The 17,169-nt window shown below is 39.7% G+C and overlaps 1 protein-coding gene across 4 annotated transcripts in view; it reads right to left on the bottom strand.

Moving 5' to 3' along the window:
• Nucleotides 1-12,519: 12,519 nt before the first annotated feature.
• The window catches only part of TPD52 (tumor protein D52), a gene marked incomplete at both ends in the record, with an annotated part of 52,031 nt that continues 47,381 nt past the window's right edge, over nucleotides 12,520-17,169 (bottom strand). For all 4 annotated transcript variants that reach the window (XM_080694246.1, XM_080694248.1, XM_080694247.1 and 1 more), the window contains 2 exons: nucleotides 12,520-12,639; nucleotides 15,563-15,611. In XM_080694246.1, the coding sequence (XP_080550372.1) occupies nucleotides 12,520-12,639; nucleotides 15,563-15,611 (169 nt within the window). The remainder of the gene's footprint in view (nucleotides 12,640-15,562; nucleotides 15,612-17,169) is intronic.

The raw sequence follows: 17,169 nt of genomic DNA, 5'->3' as shown, positions 1-17,169 counted from the left end.
GAAGCTGAAACAGGAAGATCACAGATTCAAGAACAGCCTCAGCAAGTAGTGAGACTCTAATCAACCTAGTAAGACCCTATTTCAAAATAAAAGAGGTAAAATGTCCCTGTTCAATTCCTACAATTCCTAGTAAAACACACACACACACACACACACACACACACACACACACACCTCTCTGGAATATGCCAGTATTTTGAAATAAAAATAACTAAAACAATAAAAAATTTATAAAAAAGTGAAATATAATGCTTAAGGTATTTGTATTAAATCTACCTAATGTATTGCTAAAAATAAAGTAAAACTATAAACCATCTTGTAAATAAATTCTAAATAAGTAAGCTCAAGTATAAGATATCCTACTGTGTGGCTCTGAAAACCATTTTTCTCTATGTGCTGAAAAGTGGTATGTTACCCTCTACTGTTAAGAAGCAGTAGTAATAGTCATAAAGCACAAGAAAGGATTCTTTGCTCAACTATCGCCACCTTGTGGCTATGAGAGGGCTATACACAACAGCATAGTTCCCAATTCTACAAATCTGTATTATGTAAATGACATAAGAAAGATCAAAGTTTAAAAAAAAATTTAAAAATTAGCAAGACCCTGTTTCAAAATAATAAAACAAAATAGGACTGGGAGTGCAGCTTGGAGGTAGCATTGCCCTTGGGCTTACTACTCAACACACACAAAAAGAGAAAAAGTGAATTAAATCAATGGTACTATTTAGACTTTCATCACTATGTACATTTATTTTTAAATCCAATAATAATTCAACCATAAAATTATCTAAATTTTATTACAATTTAAACCAACATGTATTCCATTCTTATATTAAAGATTTATCCAAGAAATGAAGAGTGAATAAGGCATATCCCCAATCTTCAGGAATTATAGTTAGAAAACAGGATAAAACAGGTTCACAAATGACTTCAATGTAACTTAAAAGTTATAGCTGTACCATACAGGAAGTATATAACAAAGCCCCAGGGTATTCAAAGAAGTTTCATCTGTTTGGTGAGATCACAAAGCCTAACAGAGTAAGAGATTTTTTTACAATGGAATTTGCAGACATGAAAGCTAATTTCAGCGTATAGAGCAAAGGTAAAGCAATAATGATATGTTTAAGGAGCAGTAAACACCATCTTTAAAAAATTAAGATGAAATCATTTTACAAATAAAATATAAGAACCCACCCGCAAAATATATACATATATAAAAAACAAATATAGTTTTCATTAGTATATTCAATGAGCTCAAATTGATAGCACATTATGAAATAAAAAATGTGAAGATTCAGTTATTATGACTGAAATCAGAGATGAGGGATAACAAATCCATTGTTTCCAAATAAAAAATGTAAAAATAGGTCTGGGAGTGTAGCCCAGAGGTAGAAGGGCTACAGTACCCCCAGTACCTAAGTACCACCAAAAAACAAAACAAAACAAGAACTATGTAGTTCTGGAAGCATCCCTGCGAAACTGTTCTACAAAGGTGAGAGGAACAATGCCTGGGGCCACATAAAAGCTAAAATGTGTGAAATCAAAGCTTATTCTGCATCACGAGCAGTATTTATTTATTTATTTATATTATTTTTTTCAGTACCAGGGAATGAACCCAGGAGCATTCAACCTCCAAGCTACACCCCAGCCCTATTTATTATTCTTTATTTTGAAAAAGGGTCTCAGTTGCAGGAAGGCCTCACCAAGTAGCTGAGGATGGCCACAAACCTGTAATCCTCCTGTCTCTGCCTCCCAAGTAGTGGGATTACAAACATGTGCCACCATGCCCAGCTTTACTGAGAGCACTTCAAATATGTTATTTCATGTAAACTTTCCATAACTCCATTTAGTATATTACCTCCATTTTGAGATAAAGGAGCAAACTAAGATAGGCTAGGTAACTTGCCCAAAGTCACTCAGCAAGTAAGATGGCAGAATTGGTATCTGAGTTCCAGCAGTATGAAACTGAGCCTAATCTCTTCACCTCTGCACCATGCAGCCAGCTATGAAAGACAGGCCTCTGAAGCTATAGCAAAAGTTATATGTTTAATTTTGTAGGCATTTTACAAAATCTCCAAGATAAGCAAAAAGACCACCTCCTTAAGTCTGATTTAGAGCCTGACTCTATTGTAATGTATGTAATGATGTGGACCTGCACAACTGGGATTAGTGATATCAATTAATCAGTAGAAGGGACCAATAACTCAAAATGTTACAAAGCCATGAACCTCTAAGACTGAAAAGACAGCCGGCCTCCTGACTCCCTCCTCCCTTGGGAATTTTTCTTCCATTAAACCAACATGTCTAAAAGTTATGAATTAAAAAAAAAAAGGTGAACTGTATGTCACAACCAAAAATGTTTACCTTCCATCCAGTAGAATAATGTCTTCTAAACTATGTTAGATGAGAAAAACTACCTGTGGAGACTCCATTCTGTCTGAGTTGCGCTAGGGAAATCTAATGGATGTGCTGGGACTGCCAGGAAACACCCCAGCTTCCTCTGGAAAAGATGATCAGGCCAATTAGAATAGAAAGGAAAGGAAAGGAAATCCAGGTCATTCTTAAATACCCTGGTTGTTTCCTTCATTAAACAAACATTTATTACACTTACCATGTGAATCCCTGCAGCATGAGACACATTTTGAAATTTAAACACTTGTGTGCTACAATTTTTCATTCTCGCCACAAATAATTCAGCGATTGAGAATTATTTTCTGGAGATTTCTGAAATGTGGTATGTATGGTGGGGGAGGTAAGAAACAGAAAGTCCCTCAACTATGCAAATACTTGGAGGAAGAGCACTCAATTCTGTTTACACTTCCTACTTACCACACTCAATCCTCACAGCCTTACACCAAGGCTGAATCTAAAAGTCATCCTTCCAATGATTTCAGGCCAGGCATTCGTGTCCTGCTGGCATTTTGATTTCCCCAGGTATGGCAGAGAATAAAGTACTCCCAAAGAAACCTACATCCTAACTCCCAGAATTTGTGAATGTTAACTTCTGTGGCAAGTAGGAATTAAATTGCAGGTGGGATTATCATTCCTAATCAGATGATTTTAAAGAGATTATCTTGGATTATCCAGGTGGACCCAAATATAAGACATAAAAGATGCCACAACAATGGGGCCTAAGAAGGGCTTTAAGATGGCAGAAGGGTAACCCTATAAACTGGAAGAGACAAGAAAACAAATCCTCCCCAGAACCTATGGAAAAGAACTCTGCCAAAACTTTAGTTTCAACCAGGCAAACCCCACCAGAATTTCTCCTTTATAGCCCTCAAAAAATAATGTATTTGTATTAAGGCACTAATGTAATTTATTATGGCAGAAAACTAATACACTAGACTTCTAATCCTTGAATTTTGGGAAATTGTTGAAAATATCTACAAAGTGACCCTATAATCCAGGACACTGCCTGTGAACTATATGGAGCCTTTCCCCAAAGAGATATGTACAGAAATTGAAAAAGTTTATTTTTACATAATTCAATTTCATTTCTGCTGAATCTAATAAAAATTAAAACTCTCAGGCTTGGCCAGGCGTGGTGGTGCATGCTTGTAAGCTCAGTATTTGGAGGCTAAAACAGGAGGATCCGGGTTCCAGATAGCCTCAGCTACTTAGGCTCTTTGCAAGTCAGTGAGACCTTGTTTCAAAATAAAGACTAAAAAATAGGGCTGGAGCATAGCTTAGAGGTAGAATGCCCCTGGGTTCCAACCCCAGTACTGCCCCCCCAAAAAAAACCCAAAATAAATAAACAAACAAACAAAAAACCCTCTCAGGCTTGTATTCCCTCTGTGTGTGTGTGTGTGTGTGTGTGTGTGTGTGTGTGTGTGTGTGTTTTGCTGGGAATTGAACCAAGGAGCATTCTACCTCTGAGCAACATCAGTCCTATTTTATTTTTATTTTGAAACAGGGTCTCAGCAAATTGAGAGTCTCACTATATGCTGAGGCTGTCCTCAAACCTGTGATGCTCCTGTCTCGGCCTCTCAAGTATTAGGATTACAGGCATGCGCCACCATGTCCGGCTTTAATTCCTCTGTTTTATTTAATTACCTTTCGTATCCTATTTTACACACACATTGGCTAAAATAGATACACTTTTTAAAAGGCCCTTTACAGCCAGGCATAGTGGCACACACTTGTAATCCCAGTACTTGGAAGACTAGGACAGGAGGATCCCACAGGTTCGAAACCAGCCTCAGCTACTTAGTGAGGCTCTCAGCAACATAGTGAGACCCTGTTTCCAAATAAAATATAAAATAGGTCTGGGAGTGTAGCCCAGAGGTAGAAGGCCCCTGGGTTCCATCCCCAGTACCAATAAATAAATGAATAAATGAATAAATAAATAAATGGCTCGTTACTTAAAGGGAAAGCGAAATGCTGGGATATTAAATCACTTTGCCCATAGTTCAAAAAAGAGTAATTCTATTGTCCATTTACCATTTAACTAACAAGAGTTTATGCGCAGAACAAGAACCAGCGAAGCCCCGCCCTGCCCAGTGAGCCCACTTTGCCTCCCAGACCTTAGAGTCCCCTGGATGCCTCACTGACAGCGCTCCCTGCAGGTCCCCAGGACAGCACGCCCCAGCAAGTCACGTCTAAGGACAGCCCGGGTGGTACGTGAGTGCCACACTGAAAGGCAATGAATGGCCAGGCGTGGTGGCCCACGCTTGTAATCCCAGCATTCGGGAGGCTCTCGGTTGGCGGACAGCCTCAGCTACTTAGCGGGGGCCCTTTGCAACTCAGTGAGACCCTGTTTCAAAAAATTTTTTAAAATAATAATTTAAAAAATAGGGCAGGGGTACAGCTCGAAGGTAGAATGACCCTGGGTTCAGGAAAAAAAGAGACAATGAATTGAGAAACACCAGCCAAGACCGGAGGTGGCCGCGCCGCGCCGCGCCGCCCCCTAGGCTCCGGGCCCCACCGGTCCCCGCCCACCACGCCGCAGACGTAGCCCCGCCCCGCGGCCGGCCGGCCCACCGCGCCGTGGGCGTGGCTCCGCGACGCCGGCTCACCCGCCCCAGCTCCGCCTTCTGCTGCAGCTCCAAGTGCCGCTCTAGCGCGCTCGCGAAGCCGCCTGGGCGCGCCTGGGGCTCCGAGGAATCGAGGCTCCCGCCCTCAGAGCCACTCGCAGTGCCTGCGCCCCGGCAGGGCCTGGAGAAGAGAAAAGCTCGCAGGAAGCGGCTCTCGGCGGCCACGGCTCCGGGCCGACACAACGCCGCCATGATGGCGTGTGACCTCTGACCTATGGCCTCCGTCACGGGCGGAGCGACGAGGGCCCGCCCACCGTGCGCCGGGGAGCCGTGTGGGCGGGGACACGCGGGCGAACGCGGGTGCCCTTCCTGGAGGGCGCGGTAAGATGACGTCGGCCGCCCGGTACCTGGAAGCTTCCTTCTTCACCTCGTGTCTTCCTTTTCCACCTCGGCGGGTCTTTGCTCCCATACCAGTTCTCCTTGATGATACCATTTAGAAATGGAAGCCGAAATACACGCTTCAGCAGTGCTTTCCCCTATACCAATTAGCACTTCCTAATAGGTCATCTGTTGTACTTGGAATAATTTTTTGTCTGCTGTCCCTACTGTGTAATAAAGTCTCTGAAGGAATTTCCTATTGGGTCCCTTGCACTGGGCACCAGAGTAGGGCCCGAAAGATATTTGTGAAACCCTGGGTCGAAGTTTGTCTTTTGCAACTAATGCATTTAGTCCACTCACATTTTAAAATAGTATCTCCAAACTGGGCGTGGTGGCGCACCCTTGTAATCCCAGCATTTGAGAGGCTGAGACAGGAGGATCGCAGTTCGTAGACAGCCTCAGCTACTATTTAGTGAGCCCCTTTGCAACTCAGTGAGACTCTGCTTCAAAATAAATAAAAAATAGGGCTGGGGATGTATCTCGGAGGTAAATGCTTCTGGGATCCATCCCCAGTACTGCAAAAGTAAATAAATAGCATCTCCAAGGCGTTTTGTCATGCTAGGTTATAACTATCCCTTCAAGGGAATTAAATTTCAGATTGGATTTATATTGTACCAGAAGCCCTCGCTGTTACTTTTGATTTCCTCCCTTTTTTTCAACCTTAATGTTCCCCATATTTGCCCATCTTCAAAACCAAACACCACCAGGAAGTGTTTGCAAGTTAAATAAACCACCCATCTTAAGCCAGGCGTGGTGGCGCACGCTTGTAATCCCCGCGCTTGGGAGGCTGAGACAGGAGGATCACGCAGGTTCGAAGCCAGCCTCAGCTACTTAGTGAGGCTCTCAGCAACTTCGTGAGACCCTGTTTCCAAATAAAATAGAAAATAGGTCTGGGAGTATAGCCCGGAGGTAGAAAGCCTCTGGGTTCCACCCCCAGTACCACCAAATAATAATAATAATAATAATAATAATAATAATAATAATAATAATAATAATAAAAATAAATAATAATAAAACCCACCCATCTTCTACCCAGAAGTTGTATGTTAACCTGTAATTATTCTGAGGGCAGATGGCACACACCTTTTCGTGTCATTTGAAGTCCTTTGGGAGAAGGAATTTCTAGGACCACAGACCCTATTTTAGTAATGTCTTTAACTAGATTTAAATCTTTTTATGTTGGTAAACTGGCACGGCAGTGTACAGAACACTAGGAAGTACACTGGCCTTGGGATAGTGGTTAATTGTATAAGTCATTATTGGTCGCCAACTGTGTGGTGATCCTTACAAACTCAGTAGGGCTCTTAAAGTGGATTCCAGGTAAGTTTTCCATCTCGATACTTGGACTTTCCCTTAACCATTAGTGGACTTTTATCCAGAACAGTTTTGCATTATTCTGTGGTGCTATTTTCACTTCCATATTAGATGATGTGTGGTAAATTGTAGTATGACAAGCAACCTTGAAAAATCCTCAGTTGCAGTCCTTATTAATCCTGGTTTTAGACAAACTAATTGCATGTTGCTGATTTAGTTTCTTTACATACAAAACCAAGCTATTACCATAGTGCCAAGTTTAAGGAAGTGCTTGGTCGCTGCCTCAGCTAGATGATAAACTCTCAAGGACTGTAACGAGGCATTTTGGGGACAATTCCTGTAGGTTTTTTTATGTAAATGTTGATGGGCTGTATCTTCCCACAGGCTAAGTAGAATACATCTTCAAGCTGCTTTTTTTTTTTTTTACTTGAAGATTGGAGAAAAAAGGAGAATGCAAAATTCCCCAGAGTTTAAAACAAGAGTTAAGTTTGTATTAGCTGAATTCAAGTTAAACCTTAGTTCTCTGCCTTTGGTAGAGCATCAGAAGTATCAAGATAATTTTTTTTTTTTTTGGTAGTACTGGGGTTCCTGGAAACCCTTCTACCTCCGGGCTACACTCCCAGACCTATTTTTATATTCTTTTATTTGGAAACAGGGTCTCTTAAGCTAGAAAGGCTGGCTTCAAACCTGCGCCATCCCCATGTCTCCACCTCCCAAGCGTGGGGATTACAAGCTTGCACCACCATGCCCGCCTGCATGGAGAGAATTTAAAGGGATGACTTAACAAGGAGATGTCTGCAGACTTTGCCTACACAAGCACCAGTGGGGAAAATCCTCTGTATTGAAAATGTCCTCACATTCTGAAGTCTCAGGCTGCACCTCTTTTTATTATTAAAAACAGAGGCCTCTTTTCTCCTCTCTAGCTTGTAAGTTAACACACATTGCAAAAATATTAAAAATGGTAGAGGGCAAGAAAAGTGAACAGAAAATAATTCCAGTCCAGGCTTCATATGAACGGGCTATGGTCTTGTCTATTCAATTGTGACACCACCGCATCCCTAAGAACTAAAGGAAATTAATATAATGTGACTGACACTTAGTGAAAACTTTAAAAAGTGGCTATTAATGGCTAGCTGTAGATGGTCAGGAGGTGATTAGAAATTGGTACCTCTTAACAAGGCATGAAAGCCTGGAAGGAAAGACAAGTTAAAAGACACATAGGGGAGATAACAATGTCACCCTAAAGACAGTAGCCAGCCTTATTAAAATATATACTTTAGTTATGAGTTGTATCCCCTAAAAATTCATATGTTGGCCAGGCATGGTGGTACACATCTGTAATCCCAGTACTTGATAGGCTGAGACACGAGGATCACAGGTTTTCAGACAGCCTCAGAAACTTATAGCAAGACCATATTTAAAAAAAAAAAAAAATAGGGCTGGGGGTATAGCTCAGAGAGAAAACTCCTAGGTTCAATATCCAGTACCAAAAACAAATTTAAGTACTAACCCCCAATATGACATTTGGAGATGGGGGTTATAAGCAAGTAAAAACAGTTAAATGAGGACATATGAGCAGGGTCTTAAAGTCTTTTCAGCCATAGAAATAGATGATTAAGGGGATCGTGTGGATAACTAAAGGTAAGCAATAGTGTTTAAGGAGTTAAGAGTACTACTAATAAAATAGTCAAATTGGAAAACAGCAGAGAATCCTAGAAACCAAGGAAAACTAAATTGTGTTGAGTGTAGAAGTGAGAGATCATACCCACCTACAAATAAGTTTTCAAATAACAAAACTGTGTTTAGCTTTTATTGTGTGGTGGGAAAACCACCAAATTAAAAACCACACTACTAACCTCAGTAAATGACATTAAAGTTATGTACGAGCCAGGCACGTGGGGCATGCCTATAATCCCAGGAACTAAGGATACCAAGGCAGGATTGGTTACAAATTTGGGGGCTGGCCTTGCCAACTTAGCAAGACCCTGTCTCAAAAAGGAAAAATGGCTAGAGATGTAGCTTCATGGCAGAGCAACCCTGGACTCAATCACCAGTCCCACAAAAAAAATTAAACTGAAAGAATAAAACGTCTGCCTGGTGTGGTGGCGCACACTTGTAATCCCAGCATTCGAGAGGCTGAGACCTGGAGGATCGCAGTTTGTGGACAGCCTCAGCTACTTAGTGAGGCCCTCTGCAACTCAGTGAGACCCGGTTTCAAAATAAAGAATAAAAAATAGGGCAGGGGGTGTAGCTCAGAGGTCAAATGCCCCTGGGTTCCAGACCCCCCCCCCAAAAAAAAAGAATAAAAAGTCTACATATGAGTTGTCAAGAAGTTGAGTCACCATGCCGGGCGTGGTTGCACACACTTATAATCCCAGCATTTGGGAGGCAGAGACAGGAGAATTGCAGTTGCATTTCGCGGACAGCCTCAGTTACTTAGGCCTTTTGCAACTCAGTGAGACCTTGTTTCAAAATAAAGAATAAAAAATAGGGCTGGGAGTGTAGCTTGGAGGTAGAATGCCGCTGGTTCCATCCCCAGTACCCCCCCCACACACACACACAAAAGAGAGAGAGACAGAGAGAGAATTTGAGTCACCAAACAGTATTTATGAAAGTATGAAATCCTAGCAGATGACAGGCACATGCAGGCCCTGTCCTTTGGGGGCTCACAAACTTAAGAGTGAAAAGCCCTATTCATTTTGGTGTCAGCATCAGAACAATATGGAAATTGTGAAGTGTGTGTACTTAAAAGTGATGTTTTATATTAACCATAACTTACTCATGATCTCTATGATGAATCCAAAGAATGGGACAGTGACTAAAAATGAAAATCAGTTGTCAAAGTCTTCACTATGGGCAAAAATCTAGTGTACCTGGTTTTAAGAACTAGAAGAAAATACGTGATCTTGACAAACTGCTTTATATAGTCCCTGCTCTGGCACATAAACAGCAGAGTCAGTAAGTGCCATTTGATATCCAGCGTGTAGCTTTTTTTTTTTTTTTTTTTGCGGGTCTGGGGATGGAACCCAGGGGCATTTGACCTCCGAGCTACACCCCCTGCCCTATTTTTTATTCTTTATTTTGAAACCGGGTCTCACTGAGTTGCAGAGGGCCTCACTAAGTAGCTGAGGCTGTCCGCGAACCGTGATCCTCCAGGTCTCAGCCTCCCGAATGCTGGGATTACAAGCGTGCGCCACCACGCCCGGCTCAGTGTGTAGCTTTTTTCATTTTTGCTTGGTACACCCATTCAGTACAGCTGTTCATGGTTTCTTACCTAGCCAAAACAGAAAAAAGCATAAAGAGAAGTTTGAGGGATGAACTTGCCCCTTTCTTCAACAGACAGATAATACATAAAAAAGAACCCATAACCCAAATCATAGATTTTTATTATTTTCAAATACTATACAAAAAATAGACAGTGTGTATAACTTAACAAATCCAGACAGTCCAAATTAAGTGTATATTTTTTCTATATTTCAGTACTTACTGAAAAAATTTGAATTAAGTTGCTAGGATGGTAATGTAATGGATTCTCTCTCTTCATTGATTACTTTGGCCTCATTCCCACAGCGTCCTAGGTTAAGGACATTCCTATTTGTAAGATGGGACATTTTCAGGGATATTTTGTTCTATTATACATCTTTAGTCTTTAAATATTAGAGATTTCATGCTCCTATTTTCTTGTAGTCTTATACACAAAACATAAGAATGTAACCAAACCTCTTTATGGTATTCCTAATTATTTCAAATTTCTTAAATATCTTGGACTTAATAATATTTGATATTTCTAAACCCATGTTTTATTTTTCTAAATACATTTTTACTTTTTATTACTTCTTTCAAGAAGCAGATTGACTTTTAGGATTAAGTTTAAGATGTCTATAAAAGTGATTGTCCAATTTTTTCTTTCATGTCCATTTCTTGTACTCACCTTCATATACCCATTTCACTTCCCACCTTCATTTCTGTCTTTTTTTTCCTCATATGGGTAGTAAAGAAATTTGAGGATATTTCTTTCAACCAAAGAAATTGCCATCTTACTTACTCATGTTTTTCTGTGTTGAAAAGATGCGAACAGGGCAGGACACCCAAAAAAGATGATGAAGAAAAAAGGTTAGAATAACCCCCCCCCCCAAAAAAAAAATCTTTTTAGGACTAGTTGGTAGAAAAATAATTTAACAGCTATGCTGAATAACCACAGTATTTCTAAGAAATGACAAATTTATACAGATCCACTTCTCTGGGACAATGCTTTAATAATCTTTGCCTTAAAGCCTCTAGTAGGAAATTTAGAATATGTTAGTCTGATATTAAGCAGTGATAAAGTGGAGCACAGACACTAATACAACAAGCTTTTTCCAGGCCATTGGTCATATAATAGATATATTAAGACCTATACTACTGATACACAGACTTTATTAGGCTTCCACATGGAACACAGCATAGTTTCAATTGCATCTGAAGTTCTAACAAAAATCTCTAGCAATCATGAATGGCAGCATGTCATTGTATAACAATCAACATGGGGCTTTTGAAATTTAACTTTGAGAGGAATTTATCCTGGAAAAAAAAAATCTAGTCATGCTTTTAAAAAATGTTTTAGGTCACTCCAAGCTTGGCAGTTAACATTTGGCATAAACAATGATAAAAACAGACACACCTTGAGAACAGAGAAAACTTTGTAGGCCATAAACATTCACAGCATAAGGAAAAGGAGGTGGTGAGTCAGTAGTTATCAATTCTCAGACTCCCTCAACCTCTATTAGATCTGTCCAGAGGCTTTGAGTCATTAGCCCGACACTCAGTCCCAAAGCAGAGGCAAGGTCTACAGTGTATTTTACAATTTCTGACACACTGAAAACAAGTAGAGAATGATGAGTTGATTTTTATTAATGCATTACATCCTCAGGAGTTATCACCAATACCTTGGTATAAAATGTTCAAGTTACATCAGTCATACAACTTTGTGTGCTTCTTATTTTAAAGGGTGCTAAATGGAGACAGCAATTTTCCCCTAATATGATTGATTTCTAGCATGTTTACAGCTATCTAGATCTAAAACACTTGCAAGCTTTTGAATTGAATATTGATGAGTGCAATCATATTTCAGCTTACAGAAAATACAATATGCTTGATCAATTTGCTCTGACACTAAAATTCTAATCTGGTAGTAGGCTGATATAAATGACATAATAATCAATATGCTCAAATGGTTATTGTCACAAATGGCAATTAACCAAGGACATAGATTGGGGGGGAGGGTCCCAATTTCAAGTTACCTGTCTCAATGTTTTTTGGTAGCTGGTTGTTCCTCTATTAATGATAAAGAAGACAACACTAAAATTTTTAATAACCAGGATTTAGAAAACTTAAAAGAACATTTTTTGTTAGAAATCAAATATGCAGAAATGCAAAAAGAAAAATCTTATTGAAGACAAAGATCAAACTAGCATCCCAGATGCACAGCAGTGTTGTTAAGTAGGAAAGCAACTGTGATCACCTGCAGCTTCTTGGATCCTTATTCTAGTGAGTATCCTCAGGGTACTACAAACATCTTTATAATGCTGTTTCCTAAATAAAGGGCCTTCAATGTACATTAGAGGGTATTTCCTAGGAGTAAATGTAAAGGTATTTTTATTTTTTTTTATCCCACAAACTATTTGGTCAAAGAAATATGTAAAGCTAAATAGAAGCACATCTGGTAGAAATTCATGGCAATGAATGTTGACAAGATGTGCTTGGATCTCGCCTGCAGCATCTGGCAGTGGGTAGCGGAACAAAGGTAGGAATCTCACAGGCTCTCCTGCGTCTGTTCTGTCGGCGGCTCCGAGGCGGTGGCACTAGCATTTGCAGTGGAATTCAAGACTTCTCCAAAATCACCGCCAGCAGGCTTGGGTCCCCCTACTTTAGACTTAAAAAAAGTTCAAAAAAGAAAAAACATGAAACAAAATTAGCTAACTCTGCATAAAAGAATTCTTAATTTTACTTTTAAGAACAAATAAATCAGGAACCTGATATCTCAGTGATCATTGTATATGCATGGAACTTGGTACTGTTGTAATGTTCAGGGCGATTTAATAGCAAACCATGGCATTCCTTGCTGAAGTCTTCAGACTGGTAAAATCTACCCCCTTTGTTTGCTAATTGTTCTTCACAGGGAGTTTTGTTTAAAAAACTTTATAAAGCTTTTTACCGAACTACCTACTGAACTCTCTTGGTGCTTGGATAAACATTTTGCATTGTATCAAATTGTTCACTCAGCTGTATTCAAGAAATATTAAGTACAAGAAATAATAAAATTTATATTTGTATATATTATTCTGTATATGTATGCACACAAATATAAATTTTATATATTTTATATATACAATAAATATAAATATTTCCCAGTTGTAATATAACTTTTTCAGTCCTTTACTAAAATTGTGCCCCAAGGACCTGCACACAAGACCTCACCTGGGAGCTTGTTAAGAATTGCAGAATCTCGACACTCACTCCCCCCAGAACTCCAACTACAAAACTGAAATCTACACTATAATAGGATCATCTGGTGATTCCTGTGCACATTAAATTTGTGAAGCACTACTCTAAATCACCTAGTCTGAAATTATTGATGTTTGAGTGGATACATCTGCTGTACATTTGTATAATCTATGCTTTCCAAAATCCTTGCACATAACTGAATTACAGTTAAGCCTTGACTTTCTGCAATGTACTGTTTGTTTTCAAACATACGACTTGGCATATAAAGAATAAAGCAAGTTTTGTGCATAGATCTAGAAGACTGACTTTTTTATTCATCAAATGCATATTGAGCAACATGTGAAGACCGTGCTAGGCCCTTAAGATTTATCAGTGAGCAAAAACAGGTCCCTGCAACCAGGGATCCATAGAGCATGGTGCTAGTAGAGGTTGTAAGGCTGGGTATACAGTGTAACTCTGATAAACATATATTTGTGTACAATCACAAAAGGTGTGTGCCAATGTTTATATGTGTGAGAAAAAGATCCAGCTCAATATATGGGTGTTTTATTTTCTTTCAATACATGTACCCTTGTCTCTGCTTTTTTGTTTGTTTGTTAGTTTATTTGTTTGTTTGTTGGCGGTACTGAGGATTGAATCCAGTGGCACTCTACCTCCGAGCTATACCCCCAGCCCTATTTTTTTTATTATTTATTTTGAAAGAGGGTCTCATTAAGTTGTAGAGGACCTAAGTAACTGAGGCTGGCCTTGAACCTGTGGTCCTCCTGTCTTAGCCTCGCAAGTACTGGAATTACAAGCATGTGCCACCACGCTCAACTTTACCTCTAATTTTAAATAGATGCATTTAAGAATAAGCAACTCAGTTAAAGTTCTGAAAGACTAAACAATATTAACTTTTAAGACCATTAATATTAAAAACATTCATGATACTAACTTTAATCCTTAAAATATATCCACTGTAATGATCACAGTGTTAGGTTAAAAAGAAATGACTATATAGGGACTTCATAACATCTCTGTAGAGTAGGTCGGCAGGAGGTCAGTACTAGAAATTTCAGGTCATTTGTGATTCTAAGAGTTGACAATTTAGTAGTTTTGAATATAAATTTGGAGATAATGCAACTTGTAAAATTAATCACTACAGAAAAGTGTTCACCTCTACTGAAATAAATATAAAAGTAAAACATGAGCAGTCAATAATAATCATGGCATTACTATAATGGCAGAATAATAGAATGTCCAATAATTAAGGATTGAACAAACAATATCCACTTTAAGGCATACATAAACAGCCATTAAACATAATATTGAAGAAGAATAATGATAGAGGAAAATGTTTATGATGTATAGTTAATTTTAAAGCATAACAGCATATTACTACTACTTATATTTTTTACTGTCTCTGGGTGATAGCACCAATAAGTTTTGTACTTTCTACTATTAACTGTGTATAATAAAGCACTAAATTTTGTTCAGTTACATAAGTATTGAAATGAATAAATCAGAAAGCACAAATTTCTAAAGAACTATTGCTTTTTTGTGTGTGTGGTACTAGGGATAGAACCCAGGGGTATTCTACCTCTGAGCGACACCCCCAGCCCTAACTTTTTTATTCTTTCTATGTGTGGTACTGGGGATAGAACCCAGGGACTTTTCTACCTCCAGGCTATACTCCCAGACCTATTTTATACTTTATTTGGAAACAGAGTCTCACTAAGTAGCTGAGGCTGGCTTCAAACCTGTGCGATCCTCCTGTTTCACCCTCCCAAGCACTGGGATTACAAGCATGCACCACCACGCCCGGCTTATTCTTTATTTTTGAAAGAGGTTCTCACTGAGTTTCAAGGAGCCTCACAAAGTAGCTGAGGCTGTCCAAGAACCACGATCCTCCAGTCTCCTCCTCCTGAATGCTGGGGTTACAAGCGTGCACTACCACACCCTGCCAACTATTGCTTTTTTTTTTTTTTTTTTTTTGAGATACTAGGGATGGAACCCAGGGGCATTCTACCTCCTGGCCCTATTTTTTTATTCTTCATTTTGAAACAGGGTCTCACTGAGTTGCAAAGGACCTCACTAAGTAGCTGAGGCTGTCTGCGAACCACAATCCTCCTATCTCAGCCTCCTGGATGCTGGGGTTACATGGATGTGCCACCACGCCCAGCTTATTGCTTTTTAAATTACACATTAATTTCAGAATTTAGTATGCTACAACATACACTCAAAATATAATGATATAAACAGTAAGGTTCTTAAAATTATTTTTAAAAAATTACTGCTGACTGATTTATCCACACCAAAGTTAAAGACACCAACCAATATGTCAAAAAGACCCTGTTCATCTCTCTACTTGCCTTTAAGTTTTCAACTCTTTCTTCAAATGATTTGAAAGTTGGAGAGTTTCTATGGATAGAAAAAAATAGCAGAATTACAAACATTGAAAAACTATTTTTTACATCATTAGTTGCCTGTATCCCTCTTCACCACTATCTTCAATCCTCATTCAACAAAAGGACAGGTTTATCTGGATGATATGTATTCAGGCATACATGCAAATAGTTATTACATAAAATTATCAGTTTATGAGCTACTATTTCTATATTCGCTTTTTAAGTCCAAGAAGTTACTCACTCTTAGACACAGTAATATAGTCAAATAAATGTATAAGGAGGGAATGAAGCCAGGTAAAACACCAAATCTGTCACTTTCCCAACCAACTTTTCACAGTACAAAAAAAATGCCACCCTTAGATTAGCTTTGGTAAAGGTCCTATGTGCTAGAATTCCTGCTTAGATTCACTTCTTGCCTATCAGGATTCCTCTATGAACCCACCCCAACCCATAGAACAAGCAGACTATATGGGGTCTGATAACAAGAATCCAGATTCCCAGGGAGAAGCATCATAGAGGAAGGAGAGAATAAAAGGAAGAAAACACAGAAACGTCTTTACTATGTCACAAGCAGCCCCACTGACCAAGAACTGAAGTCTTTGGGAAGCTCTGCAGGCACCATCACATCACCCACGTTTGGAGGGACTGTGGCATTTCTATCTCTCACACAAGGGTGAATATCTTTTCTAAACTCTCAAGATGCAAAAGGCCCAGAAGGGAACAAGGCTTGGTCCTGCTCACGATGGTGATGGCAGAGGAATGTAAGCCAGTGGTTCCCCAAGTGTGGTCAGCAGAACCAGCCACAACTGCAGCTCTGCAGAAATTCTAGTAATACAAATTCTCAGGTCCCACCCCAGCTCTACAGAGTAAGAAACGGAAAGACGGTTTAACATGCCTTCCAGGTATTCTGATGCACACTGAGGTCCAAAACAAAAATATACTGCTAAAGTCCTTGACTTCTCTAGAGATGTCAGGGGAGGTAATGACATGTGTCACATGCAAGTGCTCACTGATGAAAGAGGGCAATGGAATAAGCCATGATTGGCTCCAAATAGCTCACTGGGATGAGGGAAGCAACAACAGGAAGGATGGAAGACAAACAGGATAACTAAGGCTAGAGGAAGTGGGTCACATCTATGGACTACATCCATGAGAAGGGAAGACAGACAGCAGTGTCCATTTTTCTTTTCTTTTTTTGGCGGTACTGGGGATTGAACCCAAGGGCATTCTACCTCTTAGCTACACCCCCAGCCCTATTTTTTTTATTCTGTTTTATTTTTAAGAAACGGTTTTACTAAGTTACTGAGGCTGGCCACAAAACTGTGGTCCTCCTGTCTCAGCCTCCCAAGTACTGGGGTTACAAGCGTGTGCCACTATGCCTGGCTAACTCATTGTTCTTTCAATAAGCTTTTGATAGGAAGTAAAAACCTTATAAAATGGCCAGCGTGGTGGTGCACGCTTATAACCCCCGTTCTTGGGAGGCTGAGACAGGAGGATTGTGCAGGTTCGAAGCCAGCCTCAGCTGGCTTAAGAGACCCCGTTTCCAAATAAAATATAAAATAGGTCTGGGA

This window comes from Muscardinus avellanarius (assembly GCF_963383645.1).
Source record: "Muscardinus avellanarius genome assembly, chromosome: 4".
In the NCBI taxonomy this organism is placed as follows: domain Eukaryota; kingdom Metazoa; phylum Chordata; class Mammalia; order Rodentia; family Gliridae; genus Muscardinus; species Muscardinus avellanarius.
This window is presented reverse-complemented; position numbering and strand designations above follow the sequence as displayed.